Source organism: Myiozetetes cayanensis, unplaced genomic scaffold (assembly GCF_022539395.1).
Source record: "Myiozetetes cayanensis isolate MyiCay16 unplaced genomic scaffold, myiCay2020 scf3, whole genome shotgun sequence".
NCBI classification, from domain to species: domain Eukaryota; kingdom Metazoa; phylum Chordata; class Aves; order Passeriformes; family Tyrannidae; genus Myiozetetes; species Myiozetetes cayanensis.
In genome coordinates, this window is record NW_026087521.1 from 50,523,048 (window position 1) to 50,547,800 (window position 24,753).

At 41.2% G+C, this 24,753-nt stretch overlaps 1 protein-coding gene across 2 annotated transcripts in view; it reads right to left on the bottom strand.

The window, feature by feature from the left end:
• The window catches only part of GRAP2 (GRB2 related adaptor protein 2), a 60,074-nt gene that overhangs the window by 11,037 nt on the left and 24,284 nt on the right, over window positions 1-24,753 (bottom strand). Inside the window, exons 1-3 of one of the 2 annotated variants that reach the window (XM_050324177.1) lie at window positions 9,114-9,158; window positions 3,910-4,012; window positions 725-816 (exon numbers count right to left, since the gene is read on the bottom strand). In XM_050324177.1, the coding sequence (XP_050180134.1) occupies window positions 725-816; window positions 3,910-3,987 (170 nt within the window). In that variant the 5' untranslated portion in view covers window positions 3,988-4,012; window positions 9,114-9,158. Of the gene's footprint in view, window positions 1-724; window positions 817-3,909; window positions 4,013-9,113; window positions 9,159-24,753 lie in introns of those variants that run through there. The other variant, XM_050324178.1, reaches the window with a different exon arrangement.

Consider the following 24,753-nt stretch of genomic DNA (forward strand, 5'->3'; position numbering starts at 1 on the left):
AAAGTGTAGTGCCTTCTCCTCAGCGGGAAGAGAGAAATGCAGGTACGCCTGTCCTCTGACAGATACGTGTTTGGGTGTGCAGTCACGAAACGTGGAGAGTGTGTGTGTGTGTGAGCTGGGTGGCATGTCTGGTCTATCATCTCTGCCGATCCATGAGTAACACCAGCTGTCACATTCGCGCAGCATTGCACTGACCTCTAGTGCACCGAGAGAAACTCACACACACTCGGCGGGGGGAGGGAATGCGGATGGCAGGGTGGGAAAAGGGAGTCAATGTAGTTTAGAGTCGAAGGGGGAGGGAATTACTTTTCTATAATTCGTTTTCAGAAAGATCTCTTCTTTTTGTGCTCAGCCTCCGAGTCTGTTGCCAAGACTTCACATCATGACTATTCTCCTTCTGTCTGAGGAGATCTAAATGCAGTTCCTGCCACATCCCAGTGACATCCCTCTGAGGAGCAGTAACAAAAGAGTCACTTGGGAGTGACACAGAGCATCGAGAACCATTCAGCCCCGAGAGAACAGAGGGTGCTTTGGGGTAGAAATACGCTGCACTGGCAGAACTGTGATGTAGCACTACGGCAATCCTTGCCAGCCTCCAAGTGTAGTATGTTACAGCCAGCGCCTCCTCTGTCCTGTCTTCCTCTGCGTGCACACGCACGCAAGCTCCTGGCAGCTCTCTGAGGAAATGTGCAATGGTGGTTCACACCGATTCTGTGGCACTTACGGGGGAACACGAAAATCAATGAAGTTCTTAGGAACGTAGCCTTCTTGACTTCGGAGCTCCGCCTTGTACCACTCCTCCTGGGAGCTCAAAACCTGTGAGGGAGAGATGGATGGAACAAACGTGTCTCCTGAAAAAGGTGAAAGTAAGCATGATTCTGGAAGAAACCTAGAATTTCTTGTAAGAATAGAAGAGAATGCTACACATGCTGTACTTCCCAGCCACTGTACAACAAGGTTAGTGGCTGATGACCACTTCAGAGCAAACAAGCAATGAAAAGCCCAAGTAGAATTAGACAGACTGCTTGTTAACCTTATCCCTTCATCTGACTGCCTGTCCAGGTGGCTGGGAATACTGTCTGTGTGTCTCTGATGCCTGTGAAATGGAAAAACTCAGCTTTGAAAGACTTAACAGGGGTTTAAGTTATTCTCTACGCTGCTTTTACTAGTTGGTACTGGAGCATCTCAGATTCTCAAGAGAGGACCAAATATCTGTGATGGATATGCAGCTATATGTGTGTGTGTGTTACAACTGCACAGATGTTACCATGTTCTCTCACATGTCATTTCACAAGAGATTATTTAGTGGGTTAAGTCTTCAGCTGCCCTGAGCTTTGCCAAAGTAGATGAAAGAAGGAGGAAAAAAGGTAGTTAAAAGACATTATTACACTTAGGAGATGGTAGGATAGGAGGAAGTCAGTCCACAGCACACACTGGTGCAGCTTCAGCTGTGCTCACATTAATGTTAACTATACTGGTCCTTAGGAACTTCCCTGCTGACCAAGGACTGCCCAAATTCACTGACTCCCTGGCTGATGGCCCCTGATACAGCCCTAAGCTAGAGGAAAGAGAACAGGAATACAACCATGCTGTGATTTTACTGCAAATGTTGTGGTCTTTGGTGTTTTGTTTGACATTCCATCTCCTGGAACAGAATTCTGCTTTATGAAATAGAACATGTTTCTGTTCTTTCTGGTTTTGGAGAGGAGCCTAAAACCATAAGCCATGACAATTTTAAAAGGAGAAAGCAAGTGGAACAGACTTAATTTAAGATCTATTGTTAACAGTAATAATACTTATTTTGTGAGCCAATCTCATGGTTTTGGGAGCCTAAGGCACATTCTAACTGCTTGGTGTTGGCAACAGGATGTTACTGTCTCTTGGGCCAATTCTCCATTGCCTTCCCTGCCACGTAGCCCTTTTTTAAGCATTTGGATTCAGAAAAGTTAGGGAATAGAAAGCTGTGGAGTTCCCTACTTGTATAGTCACTGCTTTCCTCATACCTGGGTGCTGGATTAAAGCTCTTTTTTACTGCTGTGGCTGACCAAAGGTGATGATAGCTACTTCCTGCTCATGCTCAGGCCCTGCTCTGTTGGAAGCAAGGTTTCCAGAAAGACCCACCTGCTGTTTGTCACTGCAGGACTGGGAGGTTTCTCTCAGTGTGTCATCCTCCCAGAGAAGGATGTGTGGGGGGGTGAGAGGGTGGATTTCCTCCTGTCACTGCTGGTTGAGGGCCTCATGTTTCCTGTTTTCTAATCTCTACATCAGCACTTCATTTTATCTCCTTCATAAATCAACAGGTTGTTGCAGGCAGCAGGAGGGGGCTCGTGATGGGGCATGAATGTATGTGTGCCTATGCCAGAACAGAGTTGTTACTCAGGGTAATTTACTGCTACTATGGCTTGGGTGGCTAAGGTGTCATTTTGTCTGCCTCAAGGACATTAAAGCAAAAGGCAGTTTGATTTTCCTGGTAGTAAATTCTCTGTGCCAAATAATAATAATAACAACAACAACAACAATAACAACAATAACAATGGTGTGCAACTTCCAGTGTACTTTGAAAATAATCTCTAATTTATAATGATTTTACAGGAAAGAAAACTGAGGAATAGAATGAAAAGTGACCTGGCCAACACCATCACCCAGCCAGGGACTTGATGGAAGTCTCCTGAGAATGGTTTCCTGACAAAGAAGGAATCAGTTTAAGGTCACCGAATAGTAGGGATGTACTGGGGAAGAATTAGGAATAAGAGTATTTATCTGTGCTGAAAAGAATCAGTGATTTCTCCAGAACCTTCTTACAGCTCTTTGGAAAAATCTGGTATTAATGAGTTTGGATGCCACTTTGTCTAAGTATTAAGAATTAAAAGGCCAATAAGATAAAAACCAGTGTTGATGGAAAAGATGAGGCTGAGACCCAATATATGATTATTAACTGGAATATCTGGGACTGCACAGGGAAATAGCAAAAGCTCCCTGGCCTAACAAGGGTTTATATGCCATTGCCCTTTGGGCATTGGAGGAATTAAGGCCTTAGAGAGGAGTAATACTGAGGCATTTTCAACTGAAACAGAATAGTTGGGGCCTGGGAAGTAGATAAATAATTAGGGTGAAGCATTGAGTGACTTAATCTGTGGGACTTCAGTAGAGTTAACAAGAACTGTTCTACCATAACACATGCAAATCAGCTTTAAAGAAACTTTCCCATGCTCTGTGTTGTATATGATCAACTCTACTTTTGCCATTGCCCCCATTGCCAAATTCCTGCAAGAGCATATGTAACACTCTTGTGTTATAAAGCCCTTGTGTTACAGAGCCTGGGACCTCTTAAACTCTTCCATTATGTGTGTAACGGATTGTCTCATAGACTTTTCCTCTTCTGTTTGCAATTGCCTAAAAACCCTGCAGCAACTAACAATAATTACTAACAGTGAAAAGCTAGATATAAGCTCTATAACAGATGATAATTAGCTTTTAAACAGTTTAAGAGCTGGAAATAAGGAAGATGGCAATCCTCTGGACCTCACTCATCCTGCCTGCTGTCACCTAAATGTAGTCGCTGAGTACTACTTATAAGGTCAATGAAAACAGACAGGACCCTCAAAATCTGTCTACCAAAAAACTTAATCTCTGCCTCAGCAAAGGTATTTACCCTTCCTTGCTGACTACCGGAGAACTGCAGGGCAACTAAATCCATAGTTTATGGACATAAAATCAGAAAAGTGGACACAGACTCAAGTAACCTGGGAACCGTTGGTTGACCTACTGCAAACCCTAAGGGAGATCAGTATTCTGCATTTGTATTCTAGTTTATAGAAGTCTGTCTTCATCTGTTTTGTCAAGGGAGCCTAGAAAGATCTGGCAGCAGTCTCAGAAATGTTGTTTAGTCAAGCCTAAGGCTGCACTTACCTTCAGCATATCCCCAGCTTGGAAGCTCAACTCATCTTCTCCAGAAGCAGTGAAGTCAAACTTGGCGATGGCTTCCATGCTGTGTCTTGGTGGCAGAGCAAAGCTGGAAGAAACATATACTTGTTAACACTTATGAGCTGCTGGGACTGCAGAGTCTAGCCTCTGGAAAGCTCATAGGCAATGCTGTGATTTGTATATGGATGAGCATGCACCAACCACTGGTAGACATTAGTTACTAGACATGGAAAGACATCAGCAGGTAGAAGAGAGGGCATGGATGAGGCTGTAATCAGCTCATGTCAGAAGTTCAAACAACCTATTGTGCATGCTTATTCCAAGAGATCTCTTTCTCTGCAGCAATCTCATGGGAAAAACATGTATAGACCAACCACTACTCTGCCCAATAAAGGAAGTGACTGTCACGCAACAGAAAAATGTATTTGCCCTCTGCAGTGACTTACTCTTTATCTCAAGAGTGAGACAAACTGTGGACAAAACAAACAGCCTGCAATAAATGCACCTTTTTTTTCTTGGACTAGGGCCACATTACTGAAGGTTGAAAGAGTCTTTTCTTTGTGATGGCTTAGCATGGGTGACCACAACTTTCAGCTAGAAAAAACTGTATTCCCTATGATGAAGCAGGCAGAGAGTTAGCTTACCTCTGTGCTGGTAACCCAGGAGCCTGAAATATATTAGACAGCCTGCAAACCAAAGCCTGCTTTTCATCACCAGAGCAATGTGTCAAGGGAAGTGGCAAGATGAGCTTCGCTTCTTCACCACTTCCTGTTCATGTAACTTGGATGTACCCCAGCAGGACCACTTCTACAATCGAGAGTTACTGATTTCCCATGGCTGGCTCACAGACCCCATTGCCAGTGGTGAGGCTGCCAGTGACAAGATGAGAAATAGGTAGGCAGTGCCATGTTAAGCAAGTGCACCGCCCGTAGATGCTCTTGCAGCCTTGCTCTTGAAGATGATCAGGCAGCGCTAATATAGAAGTAATTTTTATGATTACTAAGCTAGGATTATCTGGGAACAATGATCCTGAAGCCACAGGTTCCATTACCTAACCTCCCTTCTCACCAAAATACCCAGAGTTTACGGCTTGAGAAGAAGTATCAACTTGCCTGAACCAAAACATTCTTAACCAAAAAGCCTTAGAAAGAAACTGTATGAACAACCCTAGGTAGGGTTAGATATTTGTCTCCTATAAGAACTGATACAAGATTCCCAAAAAGTGCTGATACCGAACAAGCTCCAAAATTATACCACTTTAAAATCAAAAGGCTACTTCTTTACAATACAATTCTCTACAATACCTCCTGTAATCTTTTGACACACAACCCAGGGATTTAACTACCTGTTTAACAAAGATCCAGGGCCCATCTCTGATACAGTGCAACTTAAACTGCTGAGAGTGAGCTTGGAGCAAGTCTGCAGGGCAAAAGTTATAGATAGGGCTATACATAGGGCTGTTGGGACTGCACCAGCAGTAGCACAGGGATTCAAGAGAAAAACCACCAATGTATAAAATCTCCACGGAAAAAACCAAAATCACATGAGGTTTAATTGGGACAGTCAGTCTAGCTGATGACCCGTCATGAATCATTGGAGTTATTGAGTTGGTTGTCATTGCCACCAGAACTGATCCAGCTGGTGACAGATGGCAACCATGGAGGTTGACTCTCCACTTCTGATTGATGCCTGCAAAGAATCTTTAGGTGCCTGTACAAAGGTGAGGAGTATGCTAATATTTAGCCTAATATTTCATTAAATCCTAACTAAGTTCTTTGTGTGCTAACTGTAGAAAGCAGTTATTTATTGGCTAAGTTGTCTATTTCCTGCTTGCAGAGTTCCTTTGTGCTGGACTAAAGATGCCTGGAAAAAGTGATCCAGAGGAGGGGTGTAACATCATTGGATATTAGTTCTGAGATTTGTTACAAGTCATTTCTAACTATAAAAAAATCTTTACGTGCTTCCTATTGGACCCTCTTTTTTGCTGCTTATAGGTGAATTTGTATTCATGTGACTAATAAGAGCTATGCAGAACCAAGGCAAAGTTTTTAGTAGTCCACAGAGAGCTCTGCTCGTTCAGCATGAAACTGTTCTGCAGCAAAACTGGGGCTGCTGCAGTGTCAGGACCTCCCGTGTAGGTTTGAGTAAATAGCTCGGCTGAGATCTGCTATATGCCTGCTATTCCAGCCTGCTGCCTTGGGCTTCCAATATACACAGTATAGAACCATAACACTCTAAAGCACATTGGTGCTTTATTTTCAGTCTTCAGCTTTCCATCTATTCCAAACACTTTCACTCCCTGTTCTCTCTGTCGACTTACTGATGCTCTTTAGTTCTTACTTTGGATAACCTTTGCTAATTAGGTCCACCCTCTGACTGCCCTACTCTTATTCCAAGGCATTGGTGTAACCCTGCAGGTGGAGCTCAGGCCTGATTTGAGAACTGTCCTCTTTTCTTGCATAGACATTTTTGGAGTTTCAGTCTATAAGCCTCTGTAGCCAGTGTCAGCGCCTTGCTCACTAACAGAGCACAGGGATATTAAATTGAAGAGGAATAACCCTTGAGGGAACTGGTTAAACAATGATACTCTTTCATGTAAGATAACCGAAGAAGAAGACTAAAGGAGAATTACTTTAGTCTTGGGGTTGTTTTTCAGTGTTTTATCTTGCAGTGATGGCCTGCTGCAGAGAGATCAGAGCCAACAATGCAGATGAATCCTGGAACTCCTAAGTGCAGACCATTAATCCCAGCTTGAGGAAAAAAACACACTTAAAAACAATAAACTGTTTTCATACAAATCCTCTCTTTGATTCCTGTGCCTTAGACAGAGAAGAGACAGTGGGGGTTCTCTCTGGAGGGATAAGAGAGTAGAGAACCTTTCATTTTCCTATATCCTAAATGTTAAAGGGTCTATTGGAAATGTGACCCCCCTCTAAAAGAGAGTAGTTTGCAAAACAGTTAAAATCTTCTCTCTCACCTCCTTTTCAATTTCAGCAATTCCAAACTTGGGAGAGAGACTGGGAGACAGATACCTCTTCAAACAATCTAACACATGGATTAAATGTGCTTTTTATTGCCAGCGGCTGGATTTAGAAGTGTCTCAAATACGATACACAGTGTTGGCTGTGTTGATAAATCAGCAATGCGGTAATGCTCTGGCCTTAAGCTCTTCTCCCTCCAACTACTAAAGCAACACTAGCCAATAATCCTGTCTTTGAACTCCAGCCTACCACTTTTCACCACCTGAACTTCAAACCAGTTCTGTTTTTCTGATCCTGTTCCTCCCCTCCATCTGTAACTTGAGAATCCCCACTCCACATGGGTGTGCTGGGCCCTCATGAAAACTCCCCTGCCAGGAGCCCATTCTTTCCCTCTCTGCATGTGCGTGACTCCGAACACCACCCCACAACACAGACAGAAATTTGTCGCTATTATCATAACTTACATTTCTTAAGCACCTTTTATCCCAAAGGACAGTGCTGCAGTTTGCAGACAGAGCACCAGATTCTGCTTTTAACTGCCTGGTACAAATAACCAAGGACAATTTTAGACTGCATAATACTTTCTGTGAAAATCCCCTTTGTACAGAAGCCTACACAGTGTTCATGTAGCCTACGCAGCGTTCAGAGCAGGATTTTTCAGTTCTGAGTGTGAGCTGACCAGTACCCTCCATTTTGCACTGGCTTTCTGCATGGAGGTGAATTTTCTCTGTGGTTCCCAATTGTAACAGGGTGGATCCAAGGGGCATAAGGCTACTGCAATTCTGTGGGACTGGTGCAACAGAAGGTTCACAAAAGGAGGGTTGAAAAGCAGCATGACTTTCAGAGCACAAGGCAGGCATTTTATTTTGGCAGAATGCCATTCCCTGAGCAAGAACATCAGCATCTCTGTTGATGGAAAGTGCCAAGGCCTAAATCATGTCAGCAAGCAACACAGTCTGACAGCAGTGTCCCAAAGAGTTTAATACTGATACCCTTCACCATGCTGGGTCAAAATCCAGCAGTAACAGTGCCAGGGAAGGTCACCACCTACAAAGAGTTTTATCACTCAGGAACTGCCCAGGCTCAGCCCTGCTCAATCTCACATATTAACATCAGAAGGAGAGCATAGTTATAACAATGTGCTCGCTTACAGGAGCTGCATGAACAGAAGTTTTTATTTCTATGCCTGTAGCATAAAAAATACCACACATCTCCACTATGAAGCTTTATCCAGTGAGGGTTTGCACCAAGATATACAGCACAAGCTACTGTGTCTTTGTTCGGCTCTTCAAGAACAACCTATTGGACTAATGAGCAGCTGGGGACAGGATTCAACCCTGAACATCTGTACAGAAACTCCAGATGACATTTCAGCAGAAACAATGGAGAAGGGACCTGTTATCTAGAAGAGCTGTGATAGGTAACAGCTTTGTTTTCAGCAGCTAAGCCCCATACAAGTGGCATGGGAATATTTCGTTCCAAAAACACAAACCTCTTGCACGGAGTTAACGGTGCAGCTCCACTGACTGTCAGTGATAAGAGGGTTTAATTTATAAGGGAGAACAAGTCACTAAAACACTCGGAACTGCTGCATTTAAGTCCTGGCTATCCTGCCATCCAGAGCAATGCATAGCATTTGGGCTGAGCCTGTGTACAAACAAAATAAGCCTCCTAGGAACTGGATTCACAAAACAAACAGACTTTCAGGGCTCTATAACTAGCAGCACTTGGTAAGAAATGCCCCAGACTAGGATGGTGCTTAATCTCCCTGTGGAACCTGGGAACTTCTGTGCTAACTCCAGTCACGACCGAGAAGAGTTGAGCAGCAACATGGCAAGCTGGTAAAACAGCAACCTTAAAGAGAGTAGCACAGTACCACATCATACTTTGAGAGTATAAAATCGCAAATCTTTGCTGTGCTGAAAGAGTTGGTATGGAGGACTAGGGTGGTGGGGAAGCACCTCCTTCTGTTTGCCCACCTCCTCCCTCAGTTTCCAGCTGGTCAGATTTGGCTGAGGCACAGGGATTTGTCCTGCAAAAGCACTGCCCTATTGTGAAAGCTTGATAAACAAGATGGCCCTGGGATCCCATGGTCTTCCCCTACTGTGCAGTACTTTACTTCTTCTTCCAAACCCCCCCTTTCCTCCTTAGTACCTTTTTGCACACAGCTCCCCCCACTCAAGTCTCAGAACAATGCTCACCCCGTACCTTACAGCAGCTCTCCTCTCCTCTGGCACTGCTAGAAAGCAGGAGGTGTGTTACCACCTAAGGGACGGAAGAGAAGGAGAGCTCAGCCCCGATCAGGCTCCTCCCTACAGTGACAATGTGCCACATCAGTAACGGGTCCACATGTGCGGACGAGGACAGTCAGGAGTGGGCATGGGGGACAGTGGCACAGAGTACTGTCTGTCACAGGACACAGTGATGCGTGGACAGCTATCAGTTTCCAATGCTGGAAGTATTTGGTACACTGCATATTTAAAATGGTAGTGTCAGTTCAAAAGGACCTGCCTTTTGCTGCTGCTTCAGCCCCGGGTGGTTTAACAGATGACTAAAGGAGGGTTCTATCCCTCAAGAAGTGTAAGTTCTACCCTAATAAGGAAAACAGAAATAAGCACAGATCTCCTAAGTTAACTGAGAAACCATAAGTTCGTTGAAAAGCATATCTTGAGGAACAAGTAGCTCAAGACATAAAAACATGTAATAAAATTATTTTCAAAGACAACAGAAACAGGAAGCCTGCCAGAGTGTGTCTGTAAGGCTCATGGATGACTGAGATGTAAAAAGAATGCTCAAAGAAGATAAGAACGAAGCACAAAATCTAAATGAATTCTCTGCCGTCTTCCATAGGGATCTAAGGAGGTTCCCACACTGGGGTTTTCTTTGCAGAAAAGAGCCAGGGGAACCATCTCAAGCTAAAGAATTGGAAGAAAAGGTTTTATGAAAAAAAATCAGTAAATGATCAAGAGAAAATTCAAGGATTCTATATTTTAGAAATTTTGACTGAAATCTTAACTGAACATGAAATAGTAAAGGCTGAACAATTAAACCGTGGCATGCAATGCAAGACCTAACTCAGCCCTGGTATTAGGAGAAAAAGCAGCAAACACAATGCCAGTGTTTGGGAAGTGTTTTGAGGGGATGCAAAAGGTGCAGGAGGTCTGATTTCTGTATGCCTGAAATTGGTAGAAAGAATAATGAAGAAAAGAATTACTGGCCATGTGAGAGAAATAACATAGCAATTCCCCCTCATACAGCTTTTGAAGAAGGAAGTCATATTGCACAAACCTGATTGAATTCTTCAAAGGAGCTGATGAGCATGTGGATATAGGTGATCACTTAATACAAAACTTGCATTTCTAAATCCTTTTTGATGAAGTCTCTCACCAAAGACTCTTAAAAAAGCCCTCTAAGATCTCAAAGAATAGGGGGTAAGGTCCTAGAGAGGATTAACAACAGATTAAAAGTTAGAAAACATATTCATAAATGATCTGGAAAACATGAAGCGACAAAACTTACTGATGAGAAAAAAAACCAGGGTAATACAAATTAAATTACCACTCTGGAAAGACACCTTTGAGTTGCTGTGGATAGTTCTATCCATCAGTGTCAGCTGAGAGGAAGTCAAAAAGGCAGGTTAGGAAGTGTCTGGAAAATGACAGAGAACAAGCCAGAAGGCAACATCATGTCACTGTACAAATACTTGGGGCACCTGAACAATGTAGAAAATAATAAGAATCATGGAAAAGGTAAACAGGAAATTTTTATCCATCATTTCTCATAACATAAGCACTAGGAGTTCATTCCCAAGAGTGCTGGGATCTGGGAAGCCGTAGGGGAAGAAGCTTTGGCATTTACTTATCCTGCTCTTACCCTACTTCCCCCCACTGCTGTTGCTGGGCACAGCATCCAGGCTGTGTGGAACTGTAACTTGATCCAAGTCATCCTTTCTTATGAGCTGTGGTACTTTACCAAAGAACACCCCCATGTGCTAGTCCAAGACAATCGGTCCAGCAGCAGGCTGGGAGGTGGTAGTCCCCACGCACACTGCCCTTTGGGGAGACAATTATCTCTCTGGAATATCTGTAAGTTAAAACAGGGGAGTGTGAGAATTATGAAGCACTCAAACTGGTCAGGAGTAGGTACAATGAGAACTCCCTTTGAAGAGGATAAGCTGCAATACATTTTGCTGAAAAAAATATAGGTGCAGAAAGCAGGGGGCCATAAGAAGAATACAGCAGCTAGCTCTTGCCATGTCGTGAAAAGTTTTACATGTGCCTATCAATACATCAGGAATATAGATTTCTGTACAGGCAGAAATTGGTGGGACACCAATCCTCACAGTCTTCTTGGTTTTAAGCTACGTGCATTCTTGTGGTCTGTGGACAGCATGACAGATCACATTACGTTACACATTGGAACAACCTATTTTCTCTGTTTCTACCATGATGTGATCTAATGGGCCCCCCAGCAAGAACGCTGCTGTGAGTTGTCACTCATGCTTGCTGCCTGACAATGTCACAAAACAATGTCACTGCCTGGATTCCTGTTATGTATCCAGAACTATTCCATTATAATACTAAATCTATTTAATGTCAAGCCATAAAAGATGTGGCTTTCTATACTATAAACAAAACTCTGAATAGTGGCACGCTCCCAGCAATGAGAAAGGATAGGAAATAGGAGAGAATAGGGAATAACTCCCTTTTGTTTGTTCTCCATTTCTATATACTCCTCCTCTGTCACAGTTACAGTAACACGTTAAGCTCTTCACCTTGTAGAATACATTCACCACAGCTGTGTTGAACAATATGAAGGAACATCCAGAGACTTCAGCCATAAGAAACAGAAATACCTGCTTTTGCACTTAGGTGAGTGACCCAAAATAGATGTGTCTGCAAACATGCCTGAAAACTGCCTAGGTATACGTTGCCTCAACATTTTTAGTAATTTCTTGTTGGGCTGAAATTTTCAAGAGAAAAATCTTCTTCCAAGACACTTGATTCACTCTCCTCTCTATCTGGGAAGCATGGGGGCAGCCAGAAAGAAAACAAAAGGGAAAAGAAAAGGGAAAAGAGCTTATTTTCAATAAAACACATAAATATCTTGCCTACAATGAATCGTTGGAGTTGATAATATATGAAGAATTAAGTGGCCAGTTTTTGTTAGTCCTTAGTGCAAACTACTTCTCTGTGTTCTCAATTAGTTTGCCTCCAGAAAGGCAAATTGATAATATTGATGATATTGATAATCTAATATTGAACAAACTGTAAGATGTCCCTCCATTTGTTATGGAGAGATGAAATAAACTATAGAACCACAGAGTATCTCAAACTGGAAGGGACTGTAAGGGTCATTGAGTCCAACTCACTGCTGCTCACAGAGCATCGTATGGATGAACTTCAACAGGCTTGATCCTATGACCACTTCCCTAGGGAGCTTGAATCATAGCTGAGAAAATAAAGAAGAACAATAAATTGTGTCCAGGAAGTTATAAATCGTAAAGAGAGATAAAAAACTTATTACAATTTTAAAAAGCATCTTGCAAACTAAGAGATGTGGTTCTGCTTCTCCACCTGTTATGCCAACAAGAGAAACAGAAGTTGAAGTGTGGAAACAAGGAAGATTTCAATTGTTGTAAGTAATTGTTGTAAGTAATAACCCAGCATCTGTGGATTCAGGAGCATCAGGACTGTAAATCCACATAAAGCTGAATGTTATGAATGGAAGCTGTCTAGTCTCTCCCAATCTCCCATCTATTCCCGTTCCCACGTTCAGATATGCTCCATACAGAGCAATTCATCCTCTCGCTGCTTTGCTCTCTGCAAACAGCTGCTCAGGCTGTCCACAGTGACAGGTCATTAGTGGGCACTTATTTTTTTCAAGACTGAGTGCACAGGAGTGGCAGTGCTATAAAAGCTTCTCTGCAGAGCTCCATGAGCTGATCTGGAAAGAGCTCTGTCCCCATTTGCGATGCTTCCTCTTAGCAAAGATTGTCTTGAAAGCTCTGTACCTTGTTGCTCACCCTCACCTGCAACAGTCCTCTTTGATCGTGTTCCAGGATTTTCAAAAAGCTCAGCCAACAGCATCAGTTGCACAGCTATTGCTATTCTAGTGCTGATCTTGTCACCATCACCCTCACAAACCACAGTCAGTTTAGCTGATATGACTGCAGACTACTGTGCTTGCACATGTGGTACAACTATTTCAATTAAAGGTGTGAAGCCATTTCTCTTACAGGAATAAGCTTTAACTGTAAGAATACTGTTCCAATTCTATGGGTGTGCCCGCACTAGGAGAGCGTACAACTTTAACTGCCTGATCCCATCAATGTAGCACCATTTATTGCAAGGAGATGGGTCTTTAATCCTGAACAACAGTGTTAATTCGCTATTTAATTCATACAATGCTTCCCGTTATTCTGCTAATTGATCTCCAAACATACCCCCTACCATGCCAGCTGAGGAGCATCTCTGCAGAGGAGCATCTCTGCACTTCTAAGAGATTTTTCTTTGGGAGTTTAAGGCTATGATACTCTACTTTTGTATTCTAACGAAGTACTGGCAAACTTGATGTTATTAAATATTTTCTTCAAATTTTACCAAACCTGCCAACTTTCTCTTCTACATTCCCTACTCCATAAATCCTGCCACTGAATTATTAGTGTCTCACTAGCAGCTTTTTGATTCTTGTCAGTCAGGTTTTCTACCTTCTGCATTTGTATGGTGATTACACTGAGCCACGCTTGTGACATCCCAGATTATCATCTTGACAGCAATTACAAGATCACAAGAACTGAACTGTCACAGAACCGACTGGAGTTGCAGAGGAGGAAGGAGTAGATTACAACAGAGAAAGGGAAATGATTCTTCTGGATTTCCATAGACTTTCTTTAACTGCTGCATTGCTGCCCAAGAGTTCAGACATGAAAAACTGCCTTACAGTTTCTATGTTGCCAGCTGCTGTGAGGGTACATAGCCAAAGCATGTCTGTTGTGTTCTGAGGTGTTCTGTCAGCTTAGGACCATGAACTGTGTTTTAAGGATTGGCCGTTGAGATCAAAGAAGATCCAGCTCCCTGCCAAGGAAGCCTCTGTTCACCACACAGCAATTTGTGCCTTCACTTGGAAATCTGGATGAATCACGGGTTGCATGAGCTGCTGATTTTCTTCTTTGCTGCATGTAAGTGGTAGAGGGAGAAAGAAAGTGAGAGAAAGAAAAAGACTCTTCTTCAGTGATTTGAATCTATTGCTGGAGTGTCCAACAAAACATTCCTTTCCAGGATTTAAATTCTGCCTTTGATGAGCACCTATTGACTCAGTGGGATTTGCTAAGCTTCCATTTGAAGCTAGAGAAAAGTAATTTTGCTCTTTTTTCTTGCCCCTCCCTGCACTACACCCCTCTAATCATGATAAATATACCTAAACATGCCTGATTAAGCCAGACAGACGATGTGCCCCTAATCTGAACTGATCAGGGCTCTGGAGCTGCCAAAGTGAACCTGCTGTCTCTCTATCAGACAGAGCAATAAGGGGTCCGTAATGCAGCTCCATTAACTGCTTCCCACAGAACGAATTTTCCCTGACTGCTCTTAAAGAGCGGACACTTGAGGAATGCCACCTGATGGGAAGTTGCTTTGAATCGTCTCTTTTGGCACAATTGTCGAGCAGCTCCTTCTCAAGCTGTCCAGACAAACAACTAAAGCATGAAAAATGTAGCCACTTCCTTCTATGCTACTTTCTCTTAAATCTCCTCATACCTTATCTTGCTAACTGCCTCTCAATTTTTCTCATCTTCTCTTGGTAAGCTTCAGCACTGACTGATACGTGTTGTACTGCAAGTGTGAGGTTATCAGAAAACCAGTCCTGTTCCCACTGTGCATGTAAGCAAGGGAACTGCTTCTGTGTACAGGTGGAGCTTGCACTCCATGAATTCACAAAATTTAGGGCCGCAACAGACCACTATTATCAATACACCATATCAATATACCAGTGAACTGCGTGTGTTTAGCAGATCTGCACTAATATTGAAGGTTCATTGGAGGATAAATGAATGTAGACCAAAAAAGTGCAAAATGTACATCTCTGAATTTGTTCTGGAACCTGTGCACATGTACATGCATCTGTTTTTATGCTGGTGTAGCCCTTTTCAATCTTCATCCTCTGAAAAGATCTACCCTTACTAAAAGACTGCAGTCAAGAGGGATCAAGTGGGCTTCAGACCATGTTTGGGCTCTGTGAAATCCTGGGACTACTTATCCTGAAACTGGTCTTTGGTATAATTTCAAGTACCTTCAAAGCTTCTCCAAACTGCACCAGCTGTGAACAGCTCTGGGGAATTCTGCTAGCTGCAAGTCAGATGGAGAATTATACTTCTCAAATCAATCATACAAGAGACTGGGATGAGGAGTGACATTATATTTCAGACACATATCCTTTCAGGGAGGACTTTTCAAAAGTCACTTCCAAAGCAAAAGAGTCAAAACAGAATCAAGAATCTGGTACTATCAGACTTGATTAAAAACAACCAACCACAGACAGTAAACCCCACCTACAATTAGATCAAGATATTCCAAGGTGCTTTCCTTGTATTTGGGTATCTAAATATGGGAAAGAATACTCAAGATTCATTATCTCCAACTTTGACTGTCAGAGAGAAGATTCCAAAAAACAGTAGTTTCCAACATCCTGTTCCGTAAACCTACGCTCTTTGCACTGTAACTAATAGCTGAGGAATTCCGGTGTTCGTGCAGGTCTGCATATGAATACACACTGGATGTGCATGTGAACGGTAAATTCCCTTTGTCTACATGCAATTATGCCCTTTGCAATGTGAAATGGAAATCTAGGAAAAAAAATCTGCAAATATTTTTGCGAAAATACAAGTAAGCTCACCTTATGTCATTGGTTCATTTCCACAGTATTACAAACTCCTCTTTTCTATGTAAAAGATGAAAGATGCAACAGAAGGCTATATTTTTTTTTTATTTCTGGGCATTGCCCAAACTAGAGAATTCATTACATTAAAGCATTAATCCATCCTAGTAAAAACAGTTTTTAATCTTATATTGGACTCTATATTGGAGCAATATATTTGAGTGGGATATGTTAACAAAATGTTATGGAAATCTGCTAGTATATACTGCTGGGTACATAATACTATGTTTTCAATCAGATACTGCATGTTTCTGTGATAAGGCCAGCAGATGAAATTTTCTGTAAAATGTGAAGAAAAGCAAGATCAGTGATGCAACTGCTATTTTCCTTGCTATTTCTTTTAAGATTAATCCTGCCATCACAGATAATTGGGTAGAATTGGGAATTCTAGTACTAAAATGACACTGTGTGCCAACAGATATGATTTTGCACAAAAGTAAAACTACAGTTAGCTCAGTAAGAAAAAGTAGTTTCTTTTTCCTTTTAATCATAAATCTATTTTAGTGCAAAATCGCATCTGACTGCACAAGTTCTGGTTTTTCTACTGAGAAGTTTGTCTTGCCTCTTTTCCCTTATATATTTTTCCTCTCCTCTTGTGCTTTTATGAAAGAATGAAATACAAATGTCTAGTTCAGCATACAATTAGCTATGATATTGGGAAGCACAAACATGGGAAATCTGACAACTAGGTTTTTATGTCCCTCTTATCGTGGACATGTTATACACGACTTCAGCTCACAGCCACCTTTGTTCTGAGAGGAACTGACACACTGATACACACAGAAAGCTTCACATTTAAGTTAGGACAGAGAAATTGAAATGCCACTAGTGGTATCTGCTTTGTGGTATAATGAGCACAGTTGTGATACCTTCATTGCATAATGTCACCACTTGCATATTTACCTTCTGAGCTGCTCTGTTGTATTAACTATGCTTTTTCTGCTGAATGGGTCTCTTCACAGATCAACTTCCACTTAAACACAGTACCCCTTTTACAAGGCCTAAGTGCTGTGAAACAGTCTTTCTATAAATTTGCAATTAGCCCATTGCATCCTCATTTGGGAATAGTTCTGAAAGGGTTTTAAAAGAAATCAATTACAATAATTCATACATTTGAAGATGCAACTCCAACAGTCAATCCAACTTTTCTTCTCATTATAAGACAAATGTGAATGCCAGCTTGTTACTATTCCTGGGGTTCTCTCTGCACAGTGATCGTACCATTTTAAGTAGAAGTGTGGAACATATTTCGTGTTTGTCAATGCATTTTTTAGTTCACGTGGATTATGATACCTCTGAAATTTAAGTGCAGCAGCAGTTCCTGAATGATTTAACATGCAGACATTTTTACTCTGAATTAGGAATAACACATTCTTGTTTATCTTAGTGCATAATGGAACTATATAAAATTGGAATGGTTTCTCATTATCTGGAATAAAAATATCTGGGTCATACCATGATGTAAGAATATTGGCTACCGAACTAACATGAAGCCTGAAACTTAATTAAACACAAAAAGTTCCTTATATGTTGATCAAGTCTGACATTTCCCCTTCCCACAGTGTGGGCACCATCACGGCAATGAGGCTCCCTGGAAGCTCTCTGCATAACCCTTGTACACTCTGCAAAAATAATCACGGTCCTACTCCTTCAGTGAGCAAGTAATCGATTACTGCTCTGCTGAAGGGAACCACACAGCCTTCAGACTACTCGGTAGATTGCATGTGGCAAAAAGGGAACACTGTGCAAAGGGTGTGAATGAGTCATTCGACATTTCAGGTTGACTGAAGTAATTCTGCTAGATTTATTTCTAATCTTGATGTGCTATCCATATTTGCATGTTAAGCAGGATGGGAAGAGAGAGATTTAAATTACTTGCTACAATAAGTGCATGGAAAACAGTAGACTGCACATGTGTGAGAATGTGGTATTACCTGCATGAGTGGGTGAACACAGTATCCTGTGAAGTGCCTTTTCTACCCTCATACAAGAGCAGGCACTCTACATGCAAGCCTGAACACATCTCAGCAAAAGTATATTTGAAATGTGCATCTCTAGGGATCTGATTGTAAATGAAAGATGTTCATTTGCAGTATGCCTGAACAGAGGAACAGAGGTCCCATGAGCATACTTCAGGTGACGTGTGTGTTGTGTTTTCTTTGGCAAATACAAATCCGAATGAGCTTGTCTGTGTACACTTCACAGGTAGGAATGTGTGCTCTGAGCATGTGGGTGACAAGGATCACCTATAAGCATGACCAGGTGCCAGTTGAAGCTGGAATTTATACACTTGTCAAACATCATTAGCAGTAAACCACCTACTTAAAGATTTCCATGGAAAGGATACCGAGCACCCTCTCAAAGCATGATCTGGCCTAACACTATGCTCCTTCACTCCCACTTGTACTTCCATTTCAAAGTGCAAGTTTGCAGGGAGTATGACATTTATAGCTCATCCTGAAGTCTGTTTGATCCCTGCATATTTAGCAACTTTAAGCATTAAGCCACTTTAATGCACGAGATCACCTCTGAAGCTTAGGAGCCCCATTTCAAGCACTTGGGTTTGAAAGTTTGGACAAAGACACTGACTTAGCTCTCATTTAAGAAAAATGCACCTATCCAGATGGAGACAAAGATTCTGGTGAAATGCCTCACAGGAGACATTTTCCGAGGCTGGAGAGGCAAACATAAGATACTTCATGAGATATTCAAGACTATGCCGTTAGGACTCAGTGCTTTAACTGAAGATAGAGAATCTCGCTCTGAATATGGAATCAGTGGGCCACACATGAACTTATTCTTGAGGAGATGAAATATCAGTTGGGTGGGACAAGCAGAGTGCTGGTGTCTTGCCTCAAACTAAAAAGAGTCTGGTTTGGTTTTGTACAGAGCTAATGATGTATTTGCATCCAGAGGAACAGAATTGCAGCATGTTGCATAGCTAAAGGGCATCACCGAGATCTACACTGATTTATTGTTTGTTTGTTTGTTTGTTTTAAATGTCCAAATTATTGTGTCCTTGAAGTTGTTAGGATTTGCTAACTGCATAAAGCACTGCAGATCCTCCCTCCCTCCCCCCACTCTGCAAGTTACTGATACCACACTCAATTAACCTTAGTAAGTGAGTATAGAATGGACATTGTCTCTCTCAGTTTCAGTCATTTTTGCTCAGTGACACAGTTTACACACAAACCACTGAATGGCAGTACTTAAATCTCCAAATAAAACTGCTTTAATGAAAACAAAAGTGCACATTCATGACTTTTGTATTCATATTAAGCCAGGTATGCTTCGTCATCTGAAAGCCTAAACTTTGGACCTAGTCATTGCAGATTCTGTCCCATTAAGTAGTGAGTGCAATTCTAGTTCAAAAAGTTTAGAGAAAATGTACTCTTACATTTGTTTGTGTGGAAACTGCAGGTTTATTATTGTAATTCCAACTTACCCACTGTGCTTGTATTGGCTTTGTATAGAAGATAAAATTGAATGAGAAGAAAATCCAACTTTTGTTAGTGAGTCCACTCCAAGGCACACTTCCTGAGGTAAAGGTCTAGCAGCCAGTGGAACTAGTGATAAAATTAGGGGAGACAGCTACAAACCAGTTCACAGATCCCCTGAGAACTGGATTTGGTCCCACCAGCTCACTTATCCATGAGAGTATGATTGTTTTACCTTGATTTTGTTGTCAGGCTGAGAAATGGGTGTGTACATATTTAAAGCAGCCAGCTGTTGCATTCTACATTACATTACGCTTTATGAGGGGAGGAAAGTATGCTATTTCTTCCACAACACAATAAAACGTCATGCACATTTGTTCCTACAGTTATGCTCCAGAATATGCTATGCTGACATCAGTGCTGTGATCTAAGAATCATCTCATGAAGAAGAGTTGAAAGCAAAAAAAACCCCAAAAAACAGGGAACTGATATCTTATTGACTGTCTGTTGGACTAGTTGTTATAGCTCTGTGTTACATCTTTTGTCCTTACTCTTTCACTGTCTTTCCTATTCATAAGCAAATTACGTGAAGCAAATGGTATTCTGAACAGAAACCAACAGGTCAGAGCTGTTTATAGAATCATACAATAATTAGATTAAAAGGGATTTTTGGCAATCCTGCAGTTCAAGCCCCTGCTCACAGCAGGGTTAACTTTGAAATCGCACAAGATGAGAATGTAGCCTCATTTTTCTACAGTGACTACTCTAAAGAAACACAAGTCTTATTCAGGCAATTATAAAAATTATGCACACACCTAGATCAAAGACGTATGGAAAATAATTTAAGTAGGAGATCTGCATTAAATGATTTGAGATTTCCTTTCAATTTGCATTCACAGATGATATTGACTTCAGTGCTAGACCCCAATTATATGGCTGCATATTATCAAAACACGCACTAAAATGACGTTAGCTTTACAATCATTATTTTTTGACCTCTGTGTGCTTAATATCCTCCTTATGTAACTTCAGAAAACTGGATTATTTGTAGATAGAATTCAGAAAACAATACAAAAGAGGAAAGAAGTGGAATATTCCAAACTGGGAAAAAAAAATTACTTTACTAGGCACAATGGAAAACACTGTATGTCATGTACCTCATACAGCTTTCAAGAGGGTGTTTCTCTTCTACATACTTTAGAAAACCTGCAGAAGAAAGTTTTGAGAGCTACAGACTGTAGGAACTGTGCCTGTCTCACCCTTCAAGATGCATTGTGAACATTGATAAGGGCTCTGCAATAAGAAAACTACCAGTGGCAAGAATTACTCATCACAAGATTTAAACATGGCTCCTGTACTGCTACAAGGAGATTTAACCCCTCAAAACACAGATTATTATGATTACTTCCATGATGAATGAGGTGAATTTTATCCAAATTGAATATATCTAAAGATATTATCAACACTGCAATTCTGCTTCCAGGTTAAAAAATTCAAATCCCTATTATACTCAATTCCATTTTCTGCTGCGGTCTTTATCAGTTTGTTCTGCTTATATCTGATTTACTTGTGATGAGATTTAAGGACTACAATGTTCAGATTCATTACTATTGCATATCTTGCTGAATTTGATTATGGCAGGCTGTCTTGCCTTTTAGTTTAGCATTACAAAAATTATTATATTTAATAAAGCGATCATAGTTGTAAAAGAAGCTAATCTCCAAATATCCATAAAGCATTCTTTGAATTTTGGAATACTGTTTTCTCTGAAGGTGGTTGGACTTCAACTTACAAAGGAAAATCTCTTCAACTTACAAAGGAAAGAGGTAGATGCTCAGTGTTTCTGAAGCTCAAGTCAATTAAGCATCTAAGATTGCAGAACAGAAGTTGATACATACAAAACCACTTCCTTAAAAATGCCAAGATTTTGACTGAACAGGGAACAACATTTCAAAAGAACATTCTGCTCAAAAGCTAAAGAGCGTTCAAACAAAAAATGTAAAATTAAATATACAAACAGAAACTGTTCAAAATAGCAGTAATTCATTAAGAAAATAACCACTGCTCACTTCAAGAGATTCTCAGTGCATTTCACAAATCATGAATTAAATTCAGACTCACTTTAGATTTCTGGTATCCTGATAGGCTCCACTGAGGGGGTTTGCAGTAGCGCTTGGCAGGGGCCACACACTGCTGTAGTTCCTCCCTGGTGTGTTTTAAAGGATTATAGCTGCTTCTTTGTCTTTTCTTGCTAAGACTACCCAGCACTTTAATTAAGAAGGCCTATTATGAGTTCTTGGGGGTTTTTGCTGCAGCTTCACTGAAAATAACACTTCTCTGGACAACCCTGGTATGGGTTAGCTGAGTTTGTAAGTCTGAATGTTAAAATATGATGACTGTGTGCTTTGACCCCAGCTTTACCCCAGAGAGTACTTCCAGTTTGGCTGCTCCTTTCCCTGACTCTGTATCCATCCCTTCACCTAACAATGAAGTCCTTTCTCCAGTACTTTTCAGCAGTGCACAGCAGGTGAGGAGCAGCAGCAACAACTGCCCAATTAAAATTGAAATGTCAGATGTGCAGAAGGCAAGCTGTACTCAAACTGATCTGCCTGGGCCATCAGGGCAAAACACCTTTAGGCTTATGCAATTAGCTGAAGGGTAATTGATGACCACAAGCAATCAACCTACAGTTGTGGGTCTCATGTGCAAGAAATGTGCTAAGGTATGTCATTCAGTATTGACTCAGAGGAAAGGGCTTGATTCTGTCTGAGTCACTAAAACCATATCCTGAAACACTAAGGGTTTCCTTAGAAATCTCCCTGAAATTACCAGCTGAAATCACAAAGTGCTCAGAAGACTCAGAGCAGTGACTACACGTGTGCTACCATTCCCACTGCCTCTGTAAGTTATGGTATGCAAAGAATGGTAAAAACTGTTTAGCTGGATGTGGAGAGGGAAGGATCCTTCAGGTGAGAGCAGTGCCCTTGATGATTTATTAGAACGAGACAGTTATAATATAGGTAAAAGCAGGTGTGGAGGGCTTTGAGGCACTACTGAAGAGATAGAAATCATGCCAGGAAAAGGAATTCTTATTCTGGAGTACTAATGGCTACCTGAAGAACTGTTCTGAAGCAACTGCCTGGGAGAGCTCCTCATTCAAACAAACAAGCCCTTCATCTTTCCTCCCTTCTACTTCCTACCTTTCTCTTTAGAATGGAGCTTGCTGAGGCCTGGGCTTTCTTCTGCTACGATGTTGCTTGCACCTCTAGAACTGATGTATTTAGTCTCTCTTTTTTTTTTTATTTTTAAATAAAGACAGCTACTGCTTATTAAATTCCCAATGAAATCATTACCTTGATGTACCTGTTACAGCTACTTTCCAAGGAGACATATATTACCGACTGCAGCTAGCCACAGTGTAAAATCCCCTGTGCTTTCTCCTCCCTGAGATGGCACACTGAGGAATATACCTGGAGTAAACCGCTTGAATATTAAAGCACTGCTTGCTTTTGGCAATGAAGACATAACCTCTGTCAGTACAGAGCACCCAGTGTCGACAGTGTCTGAAAGTCAGTTGAAGCCTTTCTGTAAAAGAACTAATTAATAATAAAGCTCAGGATGCTTGAAGAGCTGACCCTCAGAAGACCTGGACAGTTAAGAAAATATTTCTACACCCATTCTGCATTTGCAGTTATTAATGAATGATTAGTTTCTACAGACATTATCTTGTGATTACTTCAACCCTGTTTGCCACATTGACCTCAACAGCCAAGGGAAGCAATCAGAACAAAAACCAGTTAAAAAATAAAAATAAAATTAATTAGTATGTACTATGGAGGCACTTGGTATATCTGTGTACCTACACCTAATTTGAGTTTTGCATTTAAAAATACAGCTTTGGTGGTTTTGCTACCTATGAGAAGCACAGAATACATTAGGAATTACAGCACCTACTGTAAGGGCACATAATTAATTTCCTGAGAAGTTACAATTAAATCTATTAATTAATTTACTAAGTAAAATTATTCTTAAATACGGATTTTTTTAAGAAACTTGACACTTTGGGTTTGATATTTTGCTTGTTTCTGTAGCCTTAATAATGGATTAGTTAATCCAGCTTTTTATTCTACTTAAAGATCACAGAAATCTTGCATGGACAATGTATGAAGATTTTTCAAGAACTTTTTAACTTCATGATATTTCTCACCAAAAAATCTCCCTTCAAAAAACGCCCGGTGTTTAATTTATTCCTTCAGACGATGCTACAAATGGAGCCTTCAAGACACCTGAGCTTCCCACAGTTAGAATGGTCCTTTCAAACTGTTCGTCACTTCACACTGGGATTCTCAGTAGCCAGCAGAGCCTCCACCATCTTTCAGCAGGGACAGTTGGCTTCACTTCTGTTGGAAACAGAGTGAAGCAGCTGCTGCTCGGAATGATGAAACTCTCACTGTGAACAGCAGCGTCAACCCCACCGAGAACTGCCTTGCTGCAATGTTGTGGGAAAGGAAAGATGTTTGCCTGAACATCATTTAAAGCTAATCTGACAACATAAAAATCCAGAGGCTTTTGTTATTGAATGGGCTCATTACAGCAAAAGGAGAAGGCAGCGTTAAAGCATTTGGGCCTGTAGTACAGGTGTCACTGCTTAGTATACAGGAGATAGCGACATATGCTATACCAAATCAGTAGGCAAAGGAGGCAAGTGCAGCACATGGCCTGTGCTGAAGGTAACGATGTGATTATGACAACGCTGATGTAATTTTCGGCAACGTAATGCTGCATGTCGCTTCATCCTTTTCTACTAAGAACACAGAAGTACTCGCTGGCTTCAGTGTATTAAGATTCACCTTCTGTTCAAGATGGGAAAGTATTTTCAGACTAGACTCAGTTCTCTTTGACAGCTGAGAAGACTGGGAGATTTTTTTTTGTTTGCTTTGATGAATTTAATCTCAGAGATCTGTTAACGCTGTTAGAATTATCAAGAAAGGACAGTCCAACCAGTGTAATGATAATACAACTTGAAACTTGATAATACCACTTGAAACTGTAAATTAATCACCCTGATGTTAGAAAGTGTTTGTTCCATCCCTTTGTAAAGCTCTGCACACTTGGTTAATAGAGGGTTTGGTCACCTTTCTCGGAATCAATGTGTTTTGACCACTATTTGGGGAGCATACTGGATGTGACAGACAAATAGTCTGATGTGGTACAGCAAATGCCATATACAAACACTCAAGAGAATGCCTCTAGTTTCCTGGCCTTATACACTCTACACTTCCACATGAAAAACACTTACTGGGGCACGATTATGCAGAGAGACAATTTTAGGAGTTGCTTCACATCCCTGTTCAGATTGCAGGGTTATGGAGTCCTTCTCCTGTGCCAGAACTCAGTTGTATTTTGGAGTGCCTATGACCTGGAAATATGATGTTATTTATGTAGCTAGGTTTTAAAAATAAAAAAGGAATGCCAGA